Raw genomic sequence first — 27918 nt, forward strand, 5'->3', positions numbered from 1 at the left:
ACACAGGCTAAGTATGCAGGGACTGCCCAATCACAGCCACAACATCCACAAATATTGCCTTTGAGTTGCTGTGATTCCAGGACAGGGCCTTGGACACAGCATCAGCAGGACAGAGGGTATCTATGAAAGCCAAGCAAATAACTGTTGAAGAAACCCATAACAGCAGTCTCCATGTATAATATTTTTAAAATGTATTTTCTATGGCATTTAAACCTAACATTTCAGATTCCTGATATGTGCCTGCTGTACCATTTCCATGAAAAAGTATCCTGTTCATTGTATTGCTTCCTTTGAGTGAAATCCCTGGTGTTCCTGCCAGTCCCTCCGATTTCCTATTAAAAAGGGGTTACACTATACAGTGTGAGAAAATACCATGGTCAGTTCTGTGTGCTGGGAACTGTGCACTCCCTCCAGTGATCAGACTTGTCCTGATACCCCTCCCTGCACAGTTACTCACTAGGAAGATCAGTGTCCTGCTGTCCTGTGTTTCTCCTCCCCAGCTCATATGCAGCTGAGAACAGAGGGAATGTGATTTTATTTTTAGATCTATACACAAAATGTATAGATATAATCTAGAATGTCATCTTTCATTTTAAACTGAAGGGATTGTTTTGCAAGGCGAGTTCTTTTACATCTACTTTAAAGTGGTTGTAAAGGGTCTTTTTTTTACCTTCATGCATCCTGTGTATGAAGGTAAGAAAACCTGTGTGCAGCATCACCCCCCCCCCCCATACTCATCTAAACCCCCATCTTGATCCAGCAATGTGCACTGGAGTCTTGGCTATCCTGGAGCTCACTCATTGGCGGAGACAGCAGTGGCAGCAATTGGCTCCCATTGCTATCAATCAGCCAGTGAGCCAATGAGAAAAGAGGGGACGGGGCCAGGTCATGGCTCCATGTGTGAATGGGCATGGAGCAGCAGCTGGGGAGTGCACATGTTGCTTGCTGTGGAGGCACCCGATAGGAGGGAGGGGCCAGGAGTGCCAGCAGGGAACCCCAGAATAAGAGGATAGGGGCTGCTCTGTGCAAAACCACTGCACAGAGCAGGTAAATGACATCTTTGTTATAAAGAAGTTAAGCTTTTAGAATCACCTTAATGTGAACTGGTCCAAAAACCATTACCGTCTCCAACATATGATTGTAGGGAGCACTGTATGTAGCAAGCACTGTTTCTAGCACTGTGTATTTCAGCAGCAGGATGGGGATTGGACCCCAGATGGTTTAAATAAACCATTTATTTCACTAACAGTTGCTTGGAGAGCTGTATAAACTGTATGGAGCTTCAGCTATATACAGGAGTCTTCAATCTTTCTAAACAAAGGGCTGGTTTACTGTCCCTCAGACTGTGTGGCCAGACTTTGGCCAGTTTGTGCAGACAATACCCCACCTTTGACATTAGGTGGGAGAAATAGTGCCCAATTGTTGGTTGGGGGTGGGGGGGGGAATTGGAGGTTTTTCTCACTGTGTTGATGGGAGGAAAAAAGTGCCCCAACATTGTGGTAAGAAAAATAAAAAAACTGCTCAAGGGCAGCGTTTAAGATTTTACTTTACACATCTTTAATAGAAAGATCAAGACCATTCAAACTTAAAATTTTATTTAAAACATATAATACAACTTAAAGGTGCAGTTGAGTAAAATATTACATAAAAAAAATAAGGCCAGATCCTTAAAGTGATGTGTAGCCCAGAAGCCAACTTTTATGCAGGACAAAACAACAAACATAAGCTGACCAGAAACACTGACAGGAAAAGGGCAGATAGTAAAGGCTGTTAAGACCATACTTAAGCGTGTAAGAGGTCTGGGCTATCTGTAGCCATCTTTAAATATTTGGACTGAGATATCAAATTCGGATTCCAAAAAGTTTTTTTTACAGCAGAGGTCCTCCAGTCACAAGAACTACAAGCTCCAGGATGCAGGCATGGTGGACTTTGCTTTTTGGCAGCTAGAAGATGCAGTCATGGTGAAAATTGCTACTTAATACCCACTACAGGTAAAGCTTACAGAGCGAGTATTTTTACCCCCCACCAGGCGCTTTCTGCCCCGGCAGAAGAGATCTGATTGAGAGGGTAGATCTGTGCATTCATCCTTCCCGGAATTCTGAGCAAGTTTTGCAGCTTTCAGTTCCCTGAAGAAAGAAAATCAATGAGACATGATGCCAATTTAAGCAGAGTTTGTAAATTTGTTATTTTTTACCTGGAGATGCTGGCAGTAATCACACTTCCTGTTACTGACTGACATTACATTACAATTAGCAGCAGTGGTGAAAGCCTGTGCGCGTTCCATTGTTTGTTGGGCTGCCTATGCCATAGATCTGATGGGCAGTCCAACAGCCTGGAAGGAGCATACACCAGAAGTGGCGTTGTCAGCTGCATCTTCAGGTAAGAAAATGTGCAATGGATCAGTGGCATCACTAGGGTTGGTGTCACCTGGTGCAGTAAAACATGGTGACGACCCCCCCATCCCCAGTAGGCAGGCAGTGGGGCACTAAGCAGGCTAGCACATTGGCGTGGCTCCCCCCCATTGATGTCCTCAGTGACCCCACTACATTCCTCTGCTCTCCCCCCCCCCCACACATCCTCTGCTCCCCCCCCACACACACAAACATCCTCTGCTTCCCCCCCCCCCACACACAAACATCCTCTGCTCCCCCCCCCCCCACACTACCATCCTCTTCTCCCCCCGCAGCACCCCATTACCATACTCTGCTCCCCCCCGCAGCAACCTATTACCATCCTCTGCTCCCCTCCACAGCCCTCCCCCATTACTGTCCTCAGATCCCCCCCACAGCAGCCCATTACTGTCCTCCGCTCTCCCAACATCGCCCCTCATCCTGTCTTGCCTCACAGTGTGGAAGGCTCGGGATACAGCGAGTCTGGACAGGGGGCAGGAGCTGCAAGCTTGTCATTGGTTGCTAGTACCACCCTGCATCTTACCAACCAATCACCTGCTGTTAACTTGGGCAGTCCTGCCTCCTGCAGACATCTCCCAGAGAATGATGGCGGTGGCTCGTAAATGGCAAGCCCAGTGTCACCCCTCTGGAAGGTGTCACCCGGGTGCAGTCTGCACCTCCACTGCAATGAATTCACAAAAAAAAAAAAAAAACTACATGTCAAGAGGGTGTAGTGCTGCTCCTAAAATATATAATAGTGCAACTCCCCCACTGGGAGTTGATATGCAGTATCTCACAGGAGTACATTTCATTTATTTTGACACATTCATGGGAATAGGAAGGTGTCTTGTAGTATGGAGTGGATCTTCAATGTCAGAAAATTTAGATTCACCACACTGAGCACTTAATATCAACTCCCAGTGGGGGAGTTTCACATATTTTATGAGCAGCTCTGCCCCCTTATGTTTACATTTACTCTACACTATAATTAGAGTGCGGTAGGTGTTAGCAGCAGTCCTATACCATTGCGCAGAACCAATTCACATATTTAAAAAGGATAAGTTATGTAACATGTTATACCAATATTCACAATGTAACATTGACCCCCCCACACCCCTGATCCCACGTTGCAACAGCTAGCGGGGCTACACCAGCATCATTCATTGAGTTCTGTTCAGTGCCGTGGTAGTTCAACTCTTGTCAGTTTGAAATTGCCTGCCTGTTTTGTAGGTATGTACAGGCAGGCAGCTACAGTATGCAGGAGTGAAAAAAAATTTGCAAAAAAAGGTGCATTTTTTTAAAGTTTCTTTAACATACATTAAGTCCTTTTTCTAAATTAAAGTTTCCACTCACATCGGCGGCCAAGAACCAGAACAAGTTTTCACCGAAAATGCAGTTAGATACAGGGTTACAAAATATGAAGCCAAATTTTACTATAAAATAGGTCAACCAAGACCACCAACCTCTCCAGCATGGCAGTCTTAAATTTTTCTACATTCAGCTGTTTCTGGAGCTGTGCTGCCTTCCCATGAGATCGTCTTAGGACAGAGTGCTTCACCAAGGCAGCAGCAGATGGTCTCATCCCTGGATTTGGATGAATCAGTTGCTGCAAGGTAGAATTAGATATTCAAGCTAAAACTTCCAAGCTTGCCATTACAAAAATAGCATTTTAAAAAGGAGTTTCAAATATTGGTATACCATTACAGACTTTTCTGAAGGTGTAATCTTCAGGCTATCATCCATTGTCCTTACAAGCTAATAAGTCACTAACATTGAGTATGGGTATTAGGCAGACTAATGCTCATTTCAGATCAGCAACTCCTTGAGAAGTGAAGCCAGGATCAGGACATGACACGGCTGACTTTTGAAATTGCACCTCCCATATTCTGATCCAGACAGGCTCCCATAAAGCAGACAGTTTTAAAGTTGGGTTCATTTAGCTCAATCAGGAAGGTTAAAGCAATAAAGTGAGAATAAACTGAGCTGTCAGACTTCAGAGGACTGCCATTCTAGTAACTAGGGATGAATGAAACTGATTGTTTCGCTTCATTGAAATGTCAAATACTTAAATTTTTGCTCAATATTTGTGAAATGCAAAGTTAAATAGGGAGGGCAAAAATTAAGCCAATTAAGGGCTCAATGGGCTGTAAGTGGCTAAGGGTTTCTGTTTTTTTTTTTTCTTATCTCAAGGTACTTTTCTGAGTGCACCTTAAAACAGTGGAAGAGGTCACTGATTGTTTTAACAAAGTCATGTGATCATGTCAACACTGAATGCCATCATCCGGCCTTGTTGGAAATCCAAGTTTTTTCCTTTAAATTCCAACAACGTAGTATGCAAAGATAAAATTTTGCATCATAATCATTGCACCAAATTAATTATGAAATCACCAGCTCATATCTGCTGGTGACTTGACCTGCAGTAACACTACATTGGTGCCACTAGCGGATACTAGGGCGCTCTTTACATCCTTCAAGAGGATAGGTGCAACATAACAGCAACACACAAGGCATTCCCTGCAGCTCGGTGACAAGCAGTAACTTAGATTAGTAAGCAGCCAAAGATGATGCCTCGTACGTGAACATTATTCAAGCTCTATACCTTAAGCAGGTCATAGAAGGCAGGCGAGATGGACTGAGGAATATCTGGTAAGTTGCCTTTTCTGATGTAATGCCAACTGTCATCATTGCACGGAAGAGGTCCCACGCCAGCAGCTACAGTGATGGTGAGTCCAAGAGCAAAAAGGTCAGCCTTGGGAAGCTGGCTGTAATCCTGCAAAAAGGAAGACTATCAACACTGACAGATCCATGTGACTCATACACCATTAAAAAAAAAAAAAAAAAAAAAAAAAAAAAAAAAAAAGGAAAGGAAGAGCAAATCCAGACTATGGATAACAGTTCTTGATTTAATTTTAAAGCTTAAATCTGTTAAAACTGATAAACACACAGCTGAAAATGACACATACACACTTTACCTACCAGGACAGGAGACCCTTCTGCAGTTCAATTAACCCCAAGGTCTCAAGCATGCTCCCAGCCTGTGACTTGACAATGAAAAAGGAGAAGCAGCAGACCAATTCGATCCATCTCCATCAATTTCCTCCTATCAGCATCCTACTTGCACTGCAACAGAACTGCTCTATGTTCTGCTTTTTCCTCCCCCCAGTCTGAGCTCTGCTAGACTGGGATTGAAAGAGGCTGATACAAAGTCAAATTTAGGTACTTACACTGTTTGCATTTAAAATGATGCATGAATGAATAGAAAGTTACTTTAAGTAGTGTCCGTTACATCAACCTAGAAGCGGGTTTTACATCTTCTATAGTCCATTGCAGCCAGGTTCTGCAGGCTCTCATGAGGAGCCTGTTAATATACACTTGTGTTGCAAATATGTAGGTGATCCATGCACTAGCTGTTAAAGTAGCTCTCTCTCCCTCCCCTTTTTTATTACTTTGAATTTTGTTTCACCCCATTTTTATGATGGATTGGTGAACCCACACCCCAAAACCCTTTTGATCCCCTTTGTCTTAGAACTCAGGCAACCAATATTCCAGTGTTAACCTCCAGGCCTCATCAGAGGGTCATTACTTGACAGTTCATTTTCCTTTGAACATCTATTATTTCTACTATTCCAAGATGTGCCTCTAGTTCATATCCCCTTCATGGGTATACTGCAACATTTTCTTTTGAATTTTATTTTAAAAAAATATTGTACCAGAAAAGTAGATATAAACTGTAAATTGAGAAAGTTTACTTTTCTAAAGCTTGGCATAAAAAAAAAATAATAATTTTTTTCCATAATATGGTTCACATTTTTGTAGAAGACCAAACAAAAGAAGGCGCACCAGCCTAATGTATCATCTCCAGGGCACTTTTTCAGTAAAATACACCTGTCAGGGATGCGGGTGTGACCAGAAGTGTGTGGACTGACACAGGGAAACACAAGCTTCAGATATGGTATAAATAAGACAATTAAAGACTAACAATACAAACAAATGCAGTGCACCAAACCCCAAGCTAACACAAATACATACAACAAGGTGAAAAACCCAAACCTAAAACTGATAACGATACACAGGTACATACACATATAGAGCACAACGTAATCAGGCAGGCCAGGTCAATAACTATCGGGCAGGTAGGTACAGGAGGAGCAGGCAGAGAGAATGGTCAGGGTCACAAGCCAGGGGTCAAAACAGGAGAAGTCAGCAGAGGTCAGGATCAGGCAGGGTCAGCAACAAGTCAGGCAGAGGCAGGAACAGGAACGCAGGTTACAAGATACAGGGGCCCATGGAAAAACACACACCAAGGCACAGACTGCATCCCTTAAATATACCTGCAATCAGCCCCAGGTGATGGCTAATTGCCGAAGTGAACCTCTGGTTGTTGAGAGCACCCGCTGGCCAGCCCTGGTACTGCAACCCACAAGGTAGGCGAGTCCCACCACTATTGGCAAGTCCATTCCTGACAACACCAGTTACACTTACTGGTAACCTAGAAAATCTTGCAGGACGACTAGCACCACCTGACAGGAAACAAGAAAAGCAGAGTTTAAATTCCCTACCCTTCCCCTCACTCTTCAGTTATGCAAGAGTATCACCATACCCTAGTGCACGAAGGGCATTTTGCCCAAATTGTTCAAACAATACGGATGAGAAGACGCCTGCCGTCCTGTAAGATTATCTAGAAACAGTTTCTGGCAAGTGTAACTGGTATTTTTCTCCAGTCATCTTCCAGGACAGCACATCTGAGACAAGCAAGCAAGCAGCTCAGGCCTTCCTAAGAGCGGGACTACTGCCTGCAATACTCTGCTGAACATCAGGTTATGAGGTGACAACAGCTCCACTCCGTAGTTTCTCATCAAGGTGTCCATCTTGTCCATGTTACTGCTCAGCAGATCTGTTCCATCGAGGTTCCAGCCTTCTCTGCCCAAGAGGTCGCCAGCAATTCTGTAGAGCCCTCAGTTATAGGGGAACTGAAACTTCTGATTGCCCATAAGCTAAATGGCTAGTCTGATCTACCATCAGTTTGGATGCCTGCTGTCTCTTCCTTGGACCGCAAAATAAAACAAAAAAGGATTCGACTTCCTGAAATCTTACACTATCCAAATATGTCAGCAGACACCGTCTGACATCTAAAAAAAAAAAATTAAACTTTTCTTCCTTCTCATGCTTTGGGTTCTCACAGAATGAAGGTAGAACAATCTCTTGTGATCTATGAAAATGCATGGACACCTTTGGCAAATAAAGTGGGCCCTGCCTAGGGACTGCCCTGTCCTCCAACACTAACAGGAAGTGCTCCTTTATCAACAGGCTCTGTAGATCACCTTATCCTCTTAGCCATTGTGATGGCTAAAAAGGAAGGCCAACCTAAATGACAAAAATATAACAGAAATATGTGCCACTGGCTAGAAAGGTGGCTTGGCTAAAGACTTCAAAACTAAAAATCCCAGGGTGAAAACCTATGTATCTTAATGGGGGTCACCCTTTCCCTGGCCACCAAAACCCTCTTAACCAAGGGTTCCAGAGCAAGCCTCCTGTCAAGAAAAACCAATAAGGCCACCCTTGCACTTTGAGAGTGTTCAAGGCCATCCCCCTGCTTGCAGGAAATCCAGGACTACGGGAACCGTGGTAAATGGAACCTCCCTTTCCAAACTAGAAAAACATTATCCAAACCTTTGCATACATTTTCTAGTGACAAGCTTCCTGCTGAGGAGAATCTCAATCCCCCTCTCAGAACACCCTCTAAGATCTTTCTTTCAAGATCCAGGCCATCAGGTAAAAAAAAAAAAAAAAATCCTGGATTGGGGTGTAGGACTGGCCCCTGCAAGAGTGGATCCTGCCCAACTGGGAGATGCTGCAGGGGAACACATTGACCACCTCTTCAAGGTAACAAACAAGGCTCATCTGGGCCACCAAGATCAGGCTGTAGCCTGACCAGCCTAACTTCTGCAGTACCCATGGGATCAAGAAATGCATGCGCCAGATTGAAGTCCCAATCTTGGGACAGCGCGTCCACCCTCTCGGACCACTGCTCTCGGGTGAGGGGGGGGGGAGGGAAAAAAAAAAAAAAAAAAACGCACCTTTCTGTTCCTCCTGCAAGCAAAAAAGGTCTATTTCTGGCTAAACAAAAACCTGACTTAGCTGCAGAAAGACCTTGGCATTCAGTTCCCATGCTCCTTGGCGTATCAGTTGCCAGCTGAGAAAATCTACATCTGTTGGCAGACCCCTTTATGTGGACCACTGACATAGAAGGAACCCTGCTCTGTCCATCCCAGAATCTCCTGGGTAAGGCCCAGGATCTTCTGGGATATGATGCCCCAGATTATTCAGGTAAGTTACCGTCGACATGGTCTTGACAGAGCCTAGACTTCTTTTTCCAGAATCCTATCCTCAAATGCCTTCAGGGCCTGACCCACAACCAGAAGGTCCCTGTAATTGGAGGTCTCCCTCAGGTGCAGCTCCCACAATCCTGGACTTTCTGGTCCTCTAGGTGGGCCCCAGCCCCAAGTGCTTGCATCAGTGGTCACTGACTGCATCCCGCTGCACCAAAGGTCGCCCTTCCATCAGATTCTCTAGCCTGAGCCACCATCCCAGCGAAGTCCTTACACTCAGGAAAGCCTTCCCCCCTTCCTGTCCCAGTAGGAGAGAAGAAAAAAAAAACTGCAGTTTCTTGAAATTTAATTGAGCCCACTCTAAAGCCGGAATACAGGCTGTCATGAGCCCTAGGACTCATGTGCCTTCTGGAACATTCTGGTAATCCTACCAAGCTGGAAACCACTCCCACTACTTTCTCACCCTTTTCTTGGGGTAAAAAGCTTCTAGACCACGACAACCTAGGAACACCTTGGTCTGGGCTGGAATCAAGGAGGACTTCAATTGATAATCCACCCCAGAAACTCCAAGATGTAAATTACTTTCTCAAAGTCTCTTGAGACTTGATGTGAGTGGCCATAAATCAACAAGTTTTCCAGGTATGGGATTAAAAGCGACCCAGTCTGCCAGGACTTTGGTAAATATTCTCGAACTGACTGCCAGCCCAAAAAGGGCTCAAAACTGGCAATGCTTGATTACTTGTTTGGCGAGGATGGCGAAACACAAGGCAGCTTGGCGTTCCAGACCGATGGGAACGTGGAGGTAGGCGTCCCTAAAGTCCACAGTGGCCATAAGGACACCCTTGAGCAGATGTTTCCGTACACTGTAGATACTTTCCATACTGAACTTTTTGTACTGCAGGAACCTGCTTAACCTTCATAGGTTTTATGATCAATCTGAAATTTTCCCCAGAGTTTCAGATCCACAAAAATGTGGGAATAAAACCCCCGAAAAAGCTGATCTGCTGGGACTGGGTCAATCCCCTTCTGTTCCGCTAGCTCTCTTACCCCTCCCAGGAGACCCTCCGCCCTCTGCTAATCCCTAGGAAGATGCGTTAAAAGACTGAGGGGGGTGGATGAGAAATTCCCATCAATACCCCTCCCTTAAAAACTGCAGGATGTATGGACTCCCCAAAATCTTCTCCCACTGCAAGAGGAATCTGGATAACCTTCCATCCACCCTGAGATTCATGTCATTTGGGATCCTTACTGGCGTGTTTTGGGCCAGAGAAAGGGAGACTCCCTTTCTGCTTGCCCTTGTTAACCCATTCCTAAGTCTCTGTTGGCTCTAATCGAGGGGGTCCCAAAAAATGTCCCCCTATCTTTAGTCTTGACTTTAAACCATTTCCCCTTCTCAGATGACCTAGACAAAACCTGATCCAAACAATAAGGTGCCCTCAAAGAGCAGGCCACACAGCTGGGATCTAACAATCTGGTCCCCTTCCCAAGCTTTAACTCAAATCTCGCTCCTAGCTGAATTGCGAAGGGTTGCTGTCTTGACTCATGTTCTATCTCAAACACAGCATCCGCCAAGTAAGCAACCGCCTCACCAACCACTTCCAAAGACTAAACTTTTGTTGTGCTTCCCCCTTTTTCTCAGTACCCAGAGAGACGTGGTCTATTACATTATGCATCCAAGCATCTGCATTCCTATCTATGCAGGTGGATGCCAATGCCGGGGCCATAGCCACTGCCTTGGCATCTCAGGCTCTACGCAACAGCGTCTCCAACCTCCTGTCCATCTGATCTATTACCCTAGTCCTCAAGGGACAGGTTTGATTTTTCCCCTGTGCCCAGAAGCCTTGGACTTAGGAAACCCCTGGTGTGGGCGAGCACCTCGGCTACCACAGCATGACCCACCCCCAGCTTTGTTTTTGTTTTTTCTCTGACACAAACATTTTACTGCACAGGGAAACACAATCAAAAACTAAGGAAGGAGGGAGGGGAATTTAAACTGCTTTTTTGATTGTTTCCTGTCAGGTGGAGCTAGTCATGTCAGGTGTGCTGTCCTGGAAGATCACTGGAGAAAAACCATACTTACAAATTATGAATGACACACCATATCAAGTCACCATTTTGTGGCACAGTGGATAGTAGGACACAAAGTGACCTAACACCAGGTTGATGCCATCTGAGATCCAGAAGCAGCCCACGCTTTGAGGGAAATCCCTCTGGCTCCTGGACGGCATCATCCTGGTGTTAGATCACTTTGGGTCCTACTATCCACCATTTCATGGTGGCTTGATATGCTGCACACATTCATAATTTTTGTTTTTACCTTTTTATGGAAATAAAACAAGCAGGGGATAATAAACTAGGCTGGTGCGCTCTTCTTTGGAGTTATTGGACTTCCCCAGTCAGAGGGTGGCAAAGCCTGGTACTTCCCTGGATGTGGCTCTACAAGGAGACATGTGTGAAAGGACCCTGGTCCACCACACGTTTGTGGAGAAGGTTTTGCATCATTTCAGCTAACATTTTTGAATCAGTGCTGCGGATCTTTTGCCTTTCAGCCACTTCCTGTCTATATCGATGTCAGCAATGGTTGCATATTTCACAGGGCTGGTTTTCCAGGCTGTGACATTGGCCAAGCTTGCCAATGTATGTTGGCACAGCCACTTGTCCCCCTTAAGGAGCATTAAACTAGGTAACAAAGCAAGAGCACCATTCGACCATTGCCAACCTAAAACAAGTATTTTTTACATTGTGAAATTAATTTGGCAGCTTCAATGAGATTTTTATGATAGGCTCTCATTTTTAAGCAGCATTTTTATATAATTGCTACTGGATTCCTACCTGCTTGTGTTAGGAGTGAACCTAAGGTGGGTGTTGAACAGATCTTATCCAGGCCATCAAGCAGTGCGCCTGCCATGTACAATGATTCTTGCTTAACAGGTGGAAGGTCCATTCCAGAACAGTCTTGTATATGCTTATGCAGCCATAAACCTCAGGCAGCCACATACACTACCAGTTGTCCTGAATATTTCCCCACTCTCCAGTGTGTTGTGATGAGTTACTGTATGCACATTAACATGTGGTATTTCACACATCAATGTTCATTGCATTAGGCCAGACTATTGATTTTGAATGGGCTGCCAACACAGCAAAACCCAGTCATTCCTCTCCCATCTGTGTGTGGCCATAAACTGAGTGACATTTAATGTTAAATGTTTTGCTGCAATGCACATTTGTAGCCAGCTTTAGTCTTTTCACAAATTCAAATTTACCTCCTGTAGAATCTCATTGGCCAGGAATCTGCTGTCACCTTCTTCAACTTGTGGGTTGGTGAAGGATGTCACGTGACCAAGGTCACCTGGGAAAAACAAAAAATTCAGTTTTTGCAAACTGTTCTGTAGGCCAGTCATCTGAATGGCCTAGCCCAGACTCAGCTCTGCTTTGTAGATAGGAAAGTGACATTTATAACTCATAGAAATAAAGGTTTTCTAATACTATATGCAGATATGCCATTTCACAAAAGTACCAGTTTGTAGGTACCCCTCAATCAGACTTACTGTGGGTTTACAATGACTCCCCTGTTTTGTGGAAACTCCTGTGACCGACCACGTTACATAACCATTATAAGATCCTTGTCGATGCTACCAAAGTCGTCTCACCTATTTTATACAGGACACTGGCAGAGGAAAGGTCATCTTCTCCATCACTGTCTTCCTGTTCTGCCTCTGTCATCTTCCGACAGATGAAGATATTGCCTGAAAGAATACTAATAGATAAGGGTAGGTGCGTGTCTTTGAAGACTTCAATAAACTAAAATGTGAGTGGCCATTCTTTTGGACTAATGTCAGAACAGTGAACAATTTGATATTATGGGTTACTTTACACAATGCCCAACCTTACTGAGCAATTCACTCAATTGCCCATTTTACTGACCACTTAGAGATGTCCTCTATGAAAGCCTAATGGCAACACTTCTGAGAAGAGCAGCTTCAGGAGAGCAAACATTACTACTGAACTGGCCGGGAAAGCTTGCCATACTGTGTATAATGGTAATAAATTTGCCTAATTCAGAGTATAACATCCTACACGTGCTTGGGTGGCAGAATAGCCAGATTTTTTTGGGCAAGCCATATTGCTAACCCAACAAGTTCCTAAAAAGTATGCAATGTAAGGCACATAAGTATAGCTGAACATTGACAGCTTTATGCTCTTGGTAGCTTTAATTGGATATCTACAGAATTTACAGTAGCTGCTTGATACCAACTTGGCTTGATGTCCATGTGCACCAGGCCAGAGCTGTGGATGTATTTCAACCCCATGGACACTTGTAGAAGAATCTCCTTCAGCTCCTGCTCCATCACCAGCTGGCCAGACTTCATGTTCTCCATGATTTGGTCCTGCAGACTTCCACCTGACAGCAAACACTTCATTAATACTAGCATGGCATCATTGCAAATAAACATTTTCCAATATAAAACAGTAATTTCATAGTTCGATATTTATATGCAAATTAATGCAGTATTAACCGAAAAGCAAAAAAGTACCAGTTACTCATACCGGTAACTTTCTGTGAAATCTTTCAGGATGGCATACCTGAGAGACTACTAGCTCCACCTAACCAAAAAATATTTAAAAAAATTGACAGTTTAAATTCCTTGCCCTTTCCTTATGTTATGCAAAGAGGATTATCGCTCCCTGATGCACAAAAGGTATTCTACCTCAATTTAATCAACACCAGATACAGGTGGGAAGTAGGCCTGCCATCCAGGAAGATTTCCCAGAAACACCGCTACCAGTAAGTGTAACTGGTACCTTTCTCCAATCATCTTCCAGGACAGCACACCTGAGAAGATTAGCAAGGAACTCAGGCATACCTTAGGAAAGGACTACTGCCTGTAATACCTTCCCACCAAATGACAGGTCCTGTGGTGACAACAGCTCTACTCTAATGTCTCATGAAGGTGTCCTGGCTTGTCCATGTGGCTGCTTGGCAGATCTGTTCAATCAATGCTCTGGGCCTCTGCCGGAGAGGTCGGCAGCAGTCTAGTAGAGTGAGCCCTCAGATGTAAAGGAACTAAAACCCCTGATTTGCATAAGCAAAGGAGATGGCGTGTCTGATCCATCTAGCTATTGTCTGTTTAGATGCTTAATTACCCTTCCTCAGCCCGCTAAGCAAAAATCAAAAAGGTGACTACTTCCTGAAGTTGCTAAATGTGTCAGCAAACACCACCTGCCAACTAAAAAAAAACAAAACAAAAAACAAAAAAAAAAAAAAAAAACACTTTTCCCTTTCATTCTTAGGGTTTTGACAGATAGTAGTACATCTCTTGTGTCCTGTGGAATAGAGGTGCCACCTTTGGCAAATAAAGAAGATCCTGTCTAAGCACTACTGTGTTCTCCAATACTACCAGAAAGGGTTCCTTGATCAACAGGCTCTGGAGGTTGCCTATCCCCCTTGCCGTTGTGATGGCCAACAGGAAGGCTAACTTAAAAGATATCCTAACTGAAATCTGTGCCACTGGCACAAATGGTGGCTTGGTAAGCACCTACCAGGGTTAGATCCCAAGCCAGAAAAATGACTCTTAATAAGGGTCACCCTTTCCCTGGCCCCCATTAACCTCTCAACTAGGAACCAAGTCTCTGGTTTAAATAGACTGAAAAGGACGCCACTTGCTCCTTTAGGGTGTTTACCACTATTCCTTTATCCTCTCCTACCTGGAGAAAGTCTAAGATCACAGGGACCAGGGGAAGAGAAACCCCCTTTTTCAACACCAACTAGCAAACACACCCCACACCTTGGCGTATCTTTCTAGTCACCTGCTTCCTACTGAGAAGAGTATCACCTTCTCAAAACACCCCCTTCTAAAGGATCTTCCTTTCAAGAGCCAGGCCATTAGTCGAAAAAACTCCGGATCGGGATGCAGTGTTGGCCCCTGCATGAGAAGATCCTTCCTGATTGGGAGATGCTGCGGGGGAGCCATGGACCACCTCTTCAAGGTGGCGAACCAGGCACTTCTCTGCCACCACAGACCTAGCAGGATCAATCTGCAGCTTGACCAGCTCAACTTCTGTAACACTCACGGAATCAATGCCAGAGGGGGGGAATGCATATGCCAGCCTGAAGTCCCATTCCTGCTCTAATGCATCCAGACCCTCACATCCTTCTTTCTAGGCCATGGAGAAAACTATTGGAAAAAGAAATATTGTGGTGCCTAAATAAGTGAATCATTTAAATATGGATGTTGCCTGCTCTAAGCCAGCAAAAATTAACAGCTGTCCCTAAGTGAAATGCACTTAAATGAATATGTGAATAGGTAGGCACAGCAATGATTATATGACAAATGAAAAATAAAGTGAAATAGCAATATCAAACAAATAGTCCAGAACAAAATATGAATAGTGAATTTATTATAGTGACAGTCCCATAAAGGTGTAGGCCCATAGACCACGTGCAGACAAGTAAATTTCTCACCTAAGCAGAAAAAAATTTACCCCGGTTAAGGTGGTCAAATATCGCTTTGTTATCACAAGTATTGATGACCAGCAACAGGCTCTCCTGGATCAGACCTCCTGGTCCCCTAAGAGATATGGATCCAGGGGTTCAGAGAAGACTGCCCCCAGTTGGGTGATCACAAGACTGGTTGCACAGATAGTGGTTGGATTCGCAATCCCAGGCTCTCCTCAAGATAAAAAGGTGATGCTCCAAGCATTTGGTCTGTTTGAGCTGCTTGGAGCATTACCTGTATCTTGAGGAGAGCCTGAGATTGTGAATCCATCCACCATCTGTGCACCCAGAGTCTTGTGATCACCCAACTGGGGGCAGTCATCTATATCTGGTCAATACTTAACCAGGGTCAATTTTTTCTGGTGAGAAATTCACAGATTGCCTGTACGTGGTGAAAGAGCATATTAGTTTTGGTCTAAGTCACTACACCTTTATGGGACGGTCTCTAATATATTAAGTTTACTATTGATCATATTTTGTTCAGGACTATTTGTTTGAGGCGATTGTCATTTCACTTTATTTTCATTTGTGTTATATAATCATTGCAGGGCCTACCTATTCACATGGAGAAATAACGCTTCACTTTCCTGTAGGCAAAGGTCTATATCTGGGTTGCCAAAAAACCACTGCAAACAGACCTTGGGATGGAGTTCCAACTCTCCCTGGTGGATTAACTGTTGGTTGAGAAAATCTGCTTTCGTGTTGGCCGAGACCTTTATGTGGACCACCGACACCGAAAGGGCTCTGCTCCGAGCTAGGTCCAGGAGTTTCTAGACCTGGTGTATACCCCCCCCCCCCAAATGATTCAAGTATGCTACTGTTTACTTATTACCCGACAGAATTTTGACTTTTCCCCCTATCCTGTCTTCAAAGAACTTCAAGGCCTGACCTACTGCCAACAACTCCCTGTAACTAGAGGTCCCCCTTAGGTGTGGCTCCCGTGGGCCCTGAACCAATCGGTCCTCTAGGTAAGCTCCCCAGCCCCACTGGCTTGCGTCCATAGGTTACCCACACTACACCCACGGTCTTCCTCCCCCCAGATTCAGTGGCTTGATCCATCATCTTAGTGAGTGATATTCTGCGGGAGTGGCACCCTCTTGTCCAGCGAACCAGTCTTCCTGTCCCACGAGGATAGAAGGAAGAACTGAAGCTCCCTGTAATGTAGCTGTGCCCACTCCACAGCCAGTATACAGGCTGTCATGATCCCTATGACTCTCATAATGTGCCTCTGGGACCAATCTGGAGCTGTTAACCAGAAGCAGCCCCCCCCCATTACCTTGTCAATCTTTTCTTTGGGTAAGAGCCTCTGGACCCTGGAGTCTACTACGTACTTCAGGAACTTTCTCCAGATCTCTCAGGACTTGTTTCTGTGAGAACCCGTAGATCAACCGTTCGTCTAGGTAATGGAAATCCTGGAGATCTAGCTATGCCACTACCTCGGCCAGGACTTTGGTAAGATTCTTGGACTGGCCGCCAGCCTGAATGGAAGGGCTCAGAACTGCCAATAACTGACCCTCTTCTCCAGGAATATAGCAAACCTCAAGAAGGCTTGGTATTCTAGGGCAATGAGAACGTGGAGGTAGGCATCCCTGAGGTCCACCGTGGCCATAAACATTCCTTTGAGTAGAAGTTTGCATACACTGTAAACACTCAATATGGAACTTTTTGTACTGCAGGTACCTGTTCAATTTTTTAGGCTTATGATGAATCGAAATTTCCCTGAAGGCTTCCGTACCCCAAAGATATATCCGCAGAAAAGTTGGTCCGTCGGCACCAGGGCAATTGCCTCCTAATATGCTAGATCGCTGATCCTTCCCAAGAGAGCCTCAGCCTTTACCCTGTTTAGGGGAGGGGGGGGCTACAAAGGCCTGGGGGGGGGGGATGAAGATAACTCCAAATGATACCACTCCTTTATCAACTGGGTTTGGAATCAGAATAAAGGAAGCTCCCTTTGTCTCCCCTCACTGGCCCACTTCTTGGGAGGGTCCTTCATAAGTTTTTGTTGGCTCTGATTAAGGGGGACTTGAAAGAAAAACTTCTTACCCTTATTGGTCTTGATGGGGAAAAGCTTTCCCTTCTCAGCAACCTTGATCACACCTGGTCCAACCCCGAGCCAAACAGCAGGGAGCCCTCAAAAAGGGCAGACCGCAGAGTCGGGCTATTGATGTGTGATCGCTGTTCTAGACCTTGACCTACACCATCCTCCGGGCAGAGTTGATAAGAGCTGCCATCTTAACCAATGTCTTGAACATCTCTACTGCAGCATCTGCCATTAGGTGACTGCCTTACTGACTACTTCCAGGGATTCTAACTCCTCTTCATCTGGGTTTCCCCCCTTTTTCTTGGAACCCGGAGAGATGTGCAATAACTGCATCCAGGCATAAATATTCCTAGCGATGCAAGCAGATACCAGGGCTGGGGCCATAGTAGCTGCATTAGCCTCCCAGGCCCTACACAACTGTCTTAGACCTATGGTCCATCTGATCCTTGATGTTACCCTCAAAAAGACAGGTCTGACTTTTTAGACAGCGCTGCGTCCAATTTGAGATTCTTGAAGAATTTCTCTTCCCCAAAGGGGTATTAACTTTTCCAGGTCTTTGAGAAGTATAGGTAGTGTAGCAATCATGCACACAGATGGGCATGGTTCTCCATTTTGCTCCAAACCTCTGCATTTTGGTATCTCTCCAAAACAAATTAGTCTCCCTCCTCCGATTTCCTCCCTCCCTCAGGAATGTGATCGGTGTATGTTGCTGAGTTCAAGAAGCCTGAGCTCCCTGCCTATACAACCCTCTTCACAAAAAAGGCAATTGGCTTTCTGTTGTAAGAAGACACCAGCTGATTTTGGTAGACAAAGGCTGTTATGCTTTGTGTGTGTGTGAGAGAAGAAAAGATCTTCCTGCATTTAACTGTTATCTGTGTACCTCTCTCTCTCCTGTAAATATTTTTATGGAACCCTTTTGACCTTTTAGTAATAAATCTTAATTTCTGAAGGTGTTGAACTGTTTCTGTAGCTCCTTAATGCAACTTAAGGATTCCTGCTGCTGAAGAGCGCTACTATGAGTGTTTAACCCTCTGTATAACCTGTCTGCGGTGATAGTGGTAAACAGACGATTATCTAATCATCCTAGTGTATTGCTGATATTGCCAAGTTTCCTCTGTACAAAAAGGAGGTGGCGGCAGTGTGAAGGGTTAATCGCGTAATTAACCTGACCCAGTAACAATTGCTCCCAGGCTGCCGGTACATCAATTGTGGTCCAATTAGCTAGAAAAATCGGTGTGCAGGGTGCAGCTGGGCGTGGTATTGTTACGCACGAGACTTCGCATTTTTAGATTGGCTAGTCCTTCGGTCACGAGTTTGGTGAGAATGTCAGGGGTCTGACGCCACGATCGTCACAGGTAGTACTCAAATTTTCAGCTACACCAACCCCCTATACATCTTATCCTGAGCTGAGACTTTTGTAGGTGATTCCAGGATATCCTCTGAGGTGCAAATAGCCCTTAGGAGTCCCTCCATATCATCCAAAAAGGTGTACCTGGTCTACATTCATCACTAGCCTGGCTATCACCTTACAATTCTTCCACCGCATCCAGAGAGCTTTAGTCAGAAACCTCTACCTCCTCTAGGTGTTCTTCCTCTGGCCTGCAAGGATGAGGGACCCAAATCCTCCCCATTCAAGAAGACGGGGCCTCCCTAGGGGACAGAGTATCCACCTCCTTTCCTACCCTCCTTCCTAGATGTCAGGGCCGTCTTCAAGGATTGCAAGGTGGCCAACATCTGTTTGCACGGACAAAAAAAAAAAAAATCATCATTCATAACCGCCGAGGTTGCTTTCCCTGATAACTTGTGGATACATTTGTAAAAAAAAAAAAAAGGGTCTGGCATGGTCTTCAGAACTTTATTACAATAACCACACCGTCTGGAGCAGGGTGGGCTTCATCCTTCAGTGTCTTGTGGGAGCTCTTGGGCACTTCCACACAGCTCTAGGGAAAGAAAAACAAGGGGCCCATTTAAATGGCCCCCCAGGCACACCTGTAGGAAAGTGGGTAAGGACCTACCTCCCCTTTCCCCCACCAGTGGAGTCACTCGCCGCCCATGGCCTTTTCACTGGCTGCAGCCACTGCCTTCTCTTTCATCCTTACCAGGGCTCATTAGGACTGCATTGCCTTCACCGGGCCCTTTTCCAGGGGTAAATCCTGGAGGCTCCTCACCGGCCTCATAAAGGAAGAGAGAACACCATCCGGCATCACCATCTTTAGGGCAGAAGTCCCACCCTCACCAGAAGTGCGATGGGAGAAAGGCTTGGAACACAGCCCCACTCCTACTTCTGGTCCTGCGCCCACAGCCCTCCCTGCCTTCTGCCCACTGGACTTCAGCCAGACTAGCCGCGGACTCCATCGCAGCCTCCCCATCACCCTACAGGGGCACACCACTCGACAAATGCTGGCCAACAATCCCCATAGCTGTGAGCCACCTTGCAGCCCGATCTTCTCCTGGTCAGACCTCCCCGCTGCACCGGAAGAGGGAGGAAGGGCACTCGTCCCAGGAACACCAGGCACTCCTCCCCAATGCCTGGGAATTTCTACTGCAATGGGACCCCCTGGAGTGGGTAAGCTAAACCGGTGTACAGCCTGCCCCCTCTGGCTCAGCTGTACACCCTCCAGGGGGGACCTTGCAGCCCCAGGCCTTTGGTCAGAAGAAAAAAGTTACGCTGCAGGGAAAATCAAAAACTGAGGGGAGGAAAGTGCAGGGAATTTAAACTGTTAATTTTTTTGTGTTTTGTCAGGTGGGACTAGTCATTTCTCAGGTGTGCCTGGAAGAGGACTGGAGAAAACAACATTGTAGCTTACCACTCATTTGTGGTGGCTGCTTTAGTTTGAGACTTTGCCTCAGTTTTCACCTGGTTGCATAGTTGAAAAGGAAAGAGACCCCTCTCCATCCAGTTCCCATTCAAAGATTTGTACATTGCAGTCCGCTCCAGGGAGAAGTTTAGTTATTGTAGGTTTCTTATAACTGGGGCCCTACAGCCAACTTTTTTATTTTGTTGTCCTCCTCTGAAAGCTCTTCAGTTCAAGCACATTTTGAGGATTGGTGACAGTTTCAGTACTCAAAAACCTGTAGCCCTGAGGCAAACAATAGGCTGACTCTTGGGAGGAGTTGCAAGGTCAACATGCCTTGATGGGTGAATGTCAGGGAGGAGGAGTGGGCAATCCTATTCAGGCTGTATTTAAATGCGAACTGCTCTAGATAATGCCCAATGCCATACTGAGCCTCATGATCATGATAAAGGAAATTCTAACAGCTTTTTTAAGCAATTTCGGTAGAGGAACCTGTAAAAACTCAAGCCCAAAAAGGCACGGCTGAAGAACCTTTTAGAATTTTTATCAAATTTTATTACCATCTGCATCCCGTTAGAAGATTTAGCTTCAGTTCTAGTCTACATGGTGAGAGACAGAACAGGAAACAGAAGGGAGTTGAAATCCCAAACTGGGTAGAAACTCGTTTCTTGTAAATGGCACTGCAGTCTGTCAGCCATCAGTGGGTTCGGTTATGCTGTTAGACCTCCATGAAAAAGTAAGATCTCATTACTTGAGGTGATCCTGGAGTAAAGCAGCTCTCGGCATCAATGCCAAGGAGACCACAAACTGTCAAGAAACCAGTGCATGAAGTACATGCATCCTATTTTGCACAGCAGGTTGTATTCCTCACATTAAGACTTACCCAGAAGCTCAAGTGTAATCTACACCTTTCTCAGTCATGAAGCCTTTGATGTATTGTCATAACTTGCCTAAAACATACATGCAGCAAAGAAACACCACAAGGGAATTTTGAATCAAGGCAGGAATTCTAGTATTCGTGTACCAAAACAGTAACTTACCATTGCAGTACTCATTTTGGATGATCATGTGGTCATCCTCGGCCCAGGCAGAGTAATAGCGAACAACATGAGGGTGGTGACCCAACACTGCATGGGCATAGACCTCCCGCATTGCCAGCTGCCTGTAGGGCCAGAAACATATTTAGATAAGTGTACTTAAACCCCAATAGCTCACTTTTTTTGGCCTAATAATACCATTGAAAGGATATTATAACTTAATATAGATGCAAAAAATACCTATTGATCATGTGGGAAATGTAGGACTGTCTTGGATTCTGCATTTTCCAGTGCAATTGGTCCTCTCAGGAGTAGCAAAAAACTCACCTTTGATGTTTGTAGAAAGATCCAGGACACGTGCTTAAAGCACATTTAAAAAAGTTCTTATGATAGAGTGGGGAAGAGCTAGACAAACGTGTTCCCATCTGCTGAGATTAATCCCTCATCTTTTTGCCTAGTTTCACTGAGCCTCAAGGTCCCAATTAATTGAATCAATTTTCAATGGGCATGCATTGAATGCAACCTCCATACATCCTATAACAGCATTTTAGATAAAAAGGTGTCCAGTTATCACATATGCCAATTTTAAAGGTTTAATCAAGGGATGCGGTGTAGCACAGATTCTACCTTTCATTCCTTTGCCAGCAGAGATCCAGAAACCTGACTACTAGCTAGAGGGGGTGCAAACAGTCATAACACCTTGAATTAATGAGGCTCATTTGCTTTACAGCCACAACAGTTTGCTGTAGGCAGCAGAGGAAAGTTATGTTCCTGCAAAAAGTCTAAGCATCGGCCTAATTTATCATGCACAGTGATGCTAGAACAGAAAAGGGCTTTCCCCAAACTGCCACAAAGCTGAAAGTCATCTTTGTATGTTATGTAGCACTAACAGCACCCTTCACTGGAGCGCAATTTGGGAAGGTGTCCACATAAGTTTATGCATGATGGTCAAGTATCCACAGCCATTGTCCAAATAGTGGCAAGTTATGCAGTCAAGGAACACTTCTCCCAATGGGGGAGCAATTGAGGCCTGCGCACAGCCTAATATTCAAACTACACCCAAGAGATCCCGTTTGGCAACCACCCATAACAGCACCACATTGGGCTTGGTCTGTTAAACTGTTCGAGAAAGGCTAAACACAGGCAGTTACACATCAGTGCTATACATAACAAGGTTGCTTCAAAAAAGGTTGTCAATACTTACTCATCAGTGGAGCCAGCTAGTGGCTTTTTAGAGCGCTTTATGGCATAGACACAGCCATCCAACCTCTTTACACACTTGAAGACTGCTCCAAACTCTCCCGATCCAATCTTCTCAATCTCCAAAAACTCTTTTTTGTACCTGGACACCATGTTAGTTTCACGTAACACAAGCCTCTAAAATTAAACAGGTTATCTGTACTTGTGATAAGTGTTGGCATAAAATACATCACTATCATCAACCAGTAACTGCTGGTGACAAGTACCCACCTGAGAAGGAACAGACGCTGAAATCTCCCTATCCCTGTGTTTTGGTGGTGGATCATTGCTAGAGGAAAAAAAAAAAATACTTTAAATAGATGGCATTAACACAAACAGCAGACATGCCACAGATTTATAACATTCACACCTGTTCTGGTTTTGATGGAACTTTGTGTCTAACTATCACAGGCATGTTTGAGGGTCATGCAAGTCTAGTAAAATATTCTATCGGAGGAAGAATCTGGTTAACATCTAGGTAGCCACAGATTGGAACCATATCAGGTCTTTGACCCAAGACTGTTGCATTGAGAAATCATGCAGCTAGAGGCAGAAAGGAATATGGACACCCTTTTGGAATGGCTAAGCTCTTTAGCTTACATCTTTTATGATAAAGCTAAAGCAGTTGGAGGTGAGATGCCAGTTTATACACAAAGCTAGTACTCAACTACACACTACTAAATAAAAGGGGATGTTCTTTAATATTTTCAATCCAATAGTTTAGTCATGGCAAAAATAGAAGTGAATGTTATTCGGAACTTTGAGCTGCCCTTTACAACACGTTACCCTTTGTCTATAAATACTATGTGGGAAAAAATGGCCAGGGTGGACTGGACTGGGAGCAGGTGTGGGTGCATTTGCTCCCACTTTTAGTACTACTTATTGGGCTGTAGGGCCATTTTCAGAGATTCTTCACCAATTAGTCATCCAGTTAGAACCTTCAATCATTGACACATGCTGGGTGTTCTAAAGCTATCTGCTCTCTGTTAAGACCTGCAATGAGAGAATTTGTCGAAGGAAAGTCTTCAAGCACTAAATTCATTAGCCAACAAATCTGCCCCCAAACAAAAGGGTCCATTTGATGCATTTGCCTTCCTCCCCCATCCCCTTAGAGCCACAAGGTTTCAGTCCACCCCTTTATACAGCCTCACCTGAGATCCCATGTGCCACTTTGGTTGCTAGGACCGCTTAGCAAAGTTAGCAATCACCAGCTTATGAAAAGACAACTCTGGCAGACCCCAACTTCTATCCAGCACTATACTGCCTCCTTGCTCTACTGTACCAAGGCTGTCAAGATAGGAGAGTGCCATCACTGTGTGTGGAAGGGGTAGGGGTGGATGATGTGAAGGGGGGATAGAGACCACTACAGTGTATGTGTTGGTGGGGGTGGGGTGGATGTGAAGAGGGTAGAGGACACTATGGGGGGGTAATCTGAAGTGATGTGGGGGCAGAGGACACTACTATAAAACCATGTTCTACATGCCATCTTTACTGGGAGCTTTAAAAAAAAAAAAAAAAAAAAAAAAAAAAAAAGGCAACTAGCACTTTCAAGGAAAGTGTGGCAAGGGGTTAGAACCAATGTGTTTCTACGTGACCACTGTCACAAGGAATAATGAAGGTAAACCCAACATTTTAAGTTTCCACTACAGAAGTTGTGAAGTGGAACTCTTCCGATATGGACACTTGCTCCTGTGACAGTTACATAGTTAGTCTGGCTGAAAAAAAGACAAATGTTCATCCAGTTACCCAAAAAAAAAAAAAAGTTATAATCCTATACCCACAGTTGATCCAGAGGAAGGCAAAAAAAAAAAACCCAGCAAAGCATGATCCAATTTGCTCCTGCAGGGAAACAATTCCTTCCTGATCCCCGGAGAGGCAATCGGATATTCCCTGGACCAATTTTACCTATAAATGTTAGTATCCAGTTATATTCTGGATATCGAAGAAAGAATCCAGGCCTTTTTTAAAGCAATCCACTGAGCTGGCCAGAACCAACTCTTGAGGGAGTCTATTCCACATTTTCACAGCTCTCACTGAAGAGACCTTTTCATGTTTAAAGATTAAATCTCTTTTCCTCCAGACGTAAAGAGTGCCCCCTTGTCCGCTGATTACCTCAGGGTGAATAGCTCTACACTGAGTTCACTATATGAACCACTGATGTATTTATACATGTTGATCATATCCCCCTTGTCTAAGGTTATATCCCTCACTTAAAAGAAACTCACCCTTCCCATGCATTCTACAGAACAGGAAGTAAAAATCTTCCTAGTAAGACATGGCAAAAAAGTAAAACAAACATTTGGCAGTTTTACCCTGCTCTATCTCTACCTGTTTTTTGGCTTTGCATCTTTGATTTAGTAAAAAAAAAAAAAAAAAAAAAAAAAAAAAAAAAAAAAAGAAGAAGAATATACACACACACACATATACACACACACACACACACATATATATATACACACACACACACATATACACACACACACACATATACACACACACACACATATACACACACACACACACATATATATATACATATTCAAGCAGTTTAACTCACCTGCTGGTTTCTGCCTTCCTCTTGCCATTGGCGTTGAGCTGCATTTGGCGATAGGTTTCAGGGGTGAATGGATTAACATTGACCAGGGCAGGGTCATCCAGGTCTGCACCCATTCCAGCCATGAACCTCATCATCTTCTGCCCCCTGCAGGACACCCTGGAGTCAGGTGAGGGTAGGTTATTGTATAGTAAACTCTGCACAGAAAGAAAAAAAAAAAAAAAGTCTTATTAGCATCTTCTGAACTGCAAAAGGAGAGGACAAAATATTTTCCACTGCTAGCTACAGTTCCTGTAATGGTGGTTAGTGGTGAAAAGTAAACATCTGTGTGCAATTTATCCTTATTCATATTTGGATAAGGCTGGACATGCATTGCACAATTTTTCAATTAGAAAAAAACATATGGAGGTCAAACCTAAACATTCAATTTGTATGCAGGCAGGCCCTTGCACTATAGTTTTTTTTAGAATTCCATTTATAAAATGTTCTGGTTAGGTAGCCAAAAATCATACAATATAAAAAAAAAGGTACACAGAAGTTACAAAACTTAAGGCAATAAAGTGAGTCAAGCATAACAAAGACAAGTAAAACTAGCAGCAGTATGGTGTAAACCAAAATAGGCAATAACATAAATCACAATAAAGTAAACAGTTACGTGGATACAGTACGGCCCCGGAGTGGCTAAGAAGACAAAGGTCTAATCACGAGCAACCAGCCGTATGGGTCATATGGGAAACCAGGGCATCCCGAAATCTCAGAAAATGGGAAAAGAGGTCCCACAGAGAGATCTCAGGTAGCAGACAAAACAACTCCAATATAGAACACCACGCAGATCAGGAAACCAGCGAAGGAGACTATGGATAGATACACAGGGGAGTCAGAATAGGAAGAAAAATAGAAAAACTGAGAAAAATTAAAAAAAAAAAAAAAAAAAAAAAAAAGAAGGAACGGAACACCGAGACGGGAGAAATCCAGATAAGAAACCGGAATGCAGAAAAGAAGAATATGAAATCCAGAAGAGACCAACGGAGGAAGGAGCAGCAGAATAAAGCTGGTCGACTGTCCCATCCGGGGGCCAAGGAGAACCAAACTAGACAGGACAGGACCCCCTCACACCGGCCCAGAGGGCGCCTGGAGATAAGAATCAGTATAGACAAAAGTATTGTCACAGTCTCCAGGTATCTCAAAAAATTTCACCCCGGTCATGCAAAGAAGCTGTGAGGTCCTCCATGTCTCACAGCTCATTGCCTTTAGTAAACCAAAAAGGGATCTCTTAGGTGGGTGCACGGCCCTACAACACAAGGGAATGCAAGCTTTTGCCACGTTTAACAAATTGAATCGCCAGGGAGGCCTTATACTTTGATAGGGCGTTCCATAAAGGTGCAATAAACACGCCGCTGGGTCACATCAACACTCGTCAGATCCTTAATGGTGCTGGTTACCATCTGCCAGAAAGGTTTGATTTGGGAGCAGGCCCAAAAGATATGCATTATTGTACCCCGGTCAGCACCGCACCTCCAACACAGGTCCGAAATCTAAGGAAAAATAATCAATACAGGGTCATAGGGACCCTATACCACCTGGTCAGGATCTTCTAGCCAGTTTCCTGGACTCTAGAAGCAATAGATTACTCCTGCACAAAAAAATGGAGAATTTTCTCCCTCTGTATGGCCATGAAGCAGAGGCTCAGGTCAGCTTCCCAGTGAGAAAGAAAGGTAGGTGTAAAGTCATCCTATGGGCTGATCAAGGCATAGTAGAGAATAGAAAGAATGTCGGATAGGTTCCTTCTTGTGACATACTCTCCAGTGTTGTAAGACTGCAACGTATCCCCGGGGAATTGGGAACATTGCCGAAAAAAAAATTGCAGAGTTGTAGGCTGCTCCAAAAATTTAGCAGAGAACCTGCGGCCGCCAACAGAGCAGAGGGAGCAAGATTACCATCTGGATCCAGGAAATCAAAGAAATGGAAGCACCCCAAGTCAGCCAGGCGTTGAAACTTGGGGTCATCCAGACCCGGTGGAAATTCAGGGTTGCCCAAAACTGGGAGCTTGGGGGGAGGGCGACGGAGAAAGGGAGGAATTCCGAAAAGCCTCCCTGGACAACAGCAGGGTGCTACCGAACGTAGGATGGTCTATCAGGGCCCAGGGCAGTTTCGGCAAGATCCAAGTCCAGCTTTTGGTGGTGCCCCGAGAGTCCTCCAGCTCCATCGCCACCCAAAGTTTAGTCTCCACATGGCAGTGCCAATCTACCACCCTCGTCAGGTGGACCACTCTATAATAGGCTTGAACATCCAGGAGACCCAGCCCCCCTGAGGCATTTGGGTAAATGCAAAGGCTGAAACTGAAGACGGGGCTTCCAATGGGACCAAACAAAATCCCAAAAGAGCATGCATCTTTTTGAAAAAAAAAAAAAAAAAAAAAAGGGGGTGGCAAGCAGATTGGAAGAGCCTGGAGAAGATAGATGATCCGGGGAAGCAGAATCATTTTGGGTGCATTACAACAGCCAAACCACGTGAGGGCAAGAGAATGCCAAAGTAGCGGATCTGATCTAGCGCGCTGCAACAGCGGCTCAAAGTTAGCCAGATAGAGAACAGCCGGGTCAGGGGTAATACGAACACTCAAATAACAGATGGAATCAGTGGCCCATTGGAAGGGGAACAGAGGGCGAAGATGGCTCAGCACATCAGCCAGCACTGAAATATTGAGGATCGCAGACCTTTAGAAGTTAATTCGGAAATAGGACAGAGATACAAACAAACACACCAAAAGCATTCATGCACTACATAGTTGACAGAAAAACTAAAGCAAATTGAAGAAAATTGAATAATGTATGGCCAGCCTAACAAAAACTGCTTTTTTGTGTTATTGCCTTGAATCATCACCATTTCTCAATATACAAGGTATGGTCAAGGGGCATAACTGCGAATTCTTTACAGATGCAATGTTGACACAGAACACAAGCATTGACTGGCTAGTCTTATACCTGGGCAACATTGAGAAGGCCCATGTACCAGTGTACAAACAGAAAATTGATGTTGT

The 27918-nt window shown here is 44.6% G+C and overlaps 1 protein-coding gene across 1 annotated transcript in view; it reads right to left on the reverse strand.

Moving 5' to 3' along the window:
* Nucleotides 1–1578: 1578 nt before the first annotated feature.
* WEE2 (WEE2 oocyte meiosis inhibiting kinase) overlaps nucleotides 1579–27918 on the reverse strand; it is a 32405-nt gene continuing 6065 nt past the window's right edge. Inside the window, exons 2-11 of the mRNA XM_089680818.1 lie at nucleotides 24885–25078; nucleotides 22559–22616; nucleotides 22293–22465; nucleotides 21092–21213; nucleotides 12975–13121; nucleotides 12370–12465; nucleotides 11983–12068; nucleotides 4990–5160; nucleotides 3854–3996; nucleotides 1579–2126 (exon numbers count right to left, since the gene is read on the reverse strand). Coding sequence (XP_089536944.1) covers nucleotides 1976–2126; nucleotides 3854–3996; nucleotides 4990–5160; nucleotides 11983–12068; nucleotides 12370–12465; nucleotides 12975–13121; nucleotides 21092–21213; nucleotides 22293–22465; nucleotides 22559–22616; nucleotides 24885–25078 — 1341 coding nt within the window. The 3' untranslated portion in view covers nucleotides 1579–1975. The remainder of the gene's footprint in view (nucleotides 2127–3853; nucleotides 3997–4989; nucleotides 5161–11982; nucleotides 12069–12369; nucleotides 12466–12974; nucleotides 13122–21091; nucleotides 21214–22292; nucleotides 22466–22558; nucleotides 22617–24884; nucleotides 25079–27918) is intronic.

The sequence above is a fragment of the Staurois parvus genome, unplaced genomic scaffold (assembly GCF_062004578.1).
Source record: "Staurois parvus isolate SC_StPar_1 unplaced genomic scaffold, SC_StPar_1.0 ptg000249l, whole genome shotgun sequence".
Taxonomy (NCBI): domain Eukaryota; kingdom Metazoa; phylum Chordata; class Amphibia; order Anura; family Ranidae; genus Staurois; species Staurois parvus.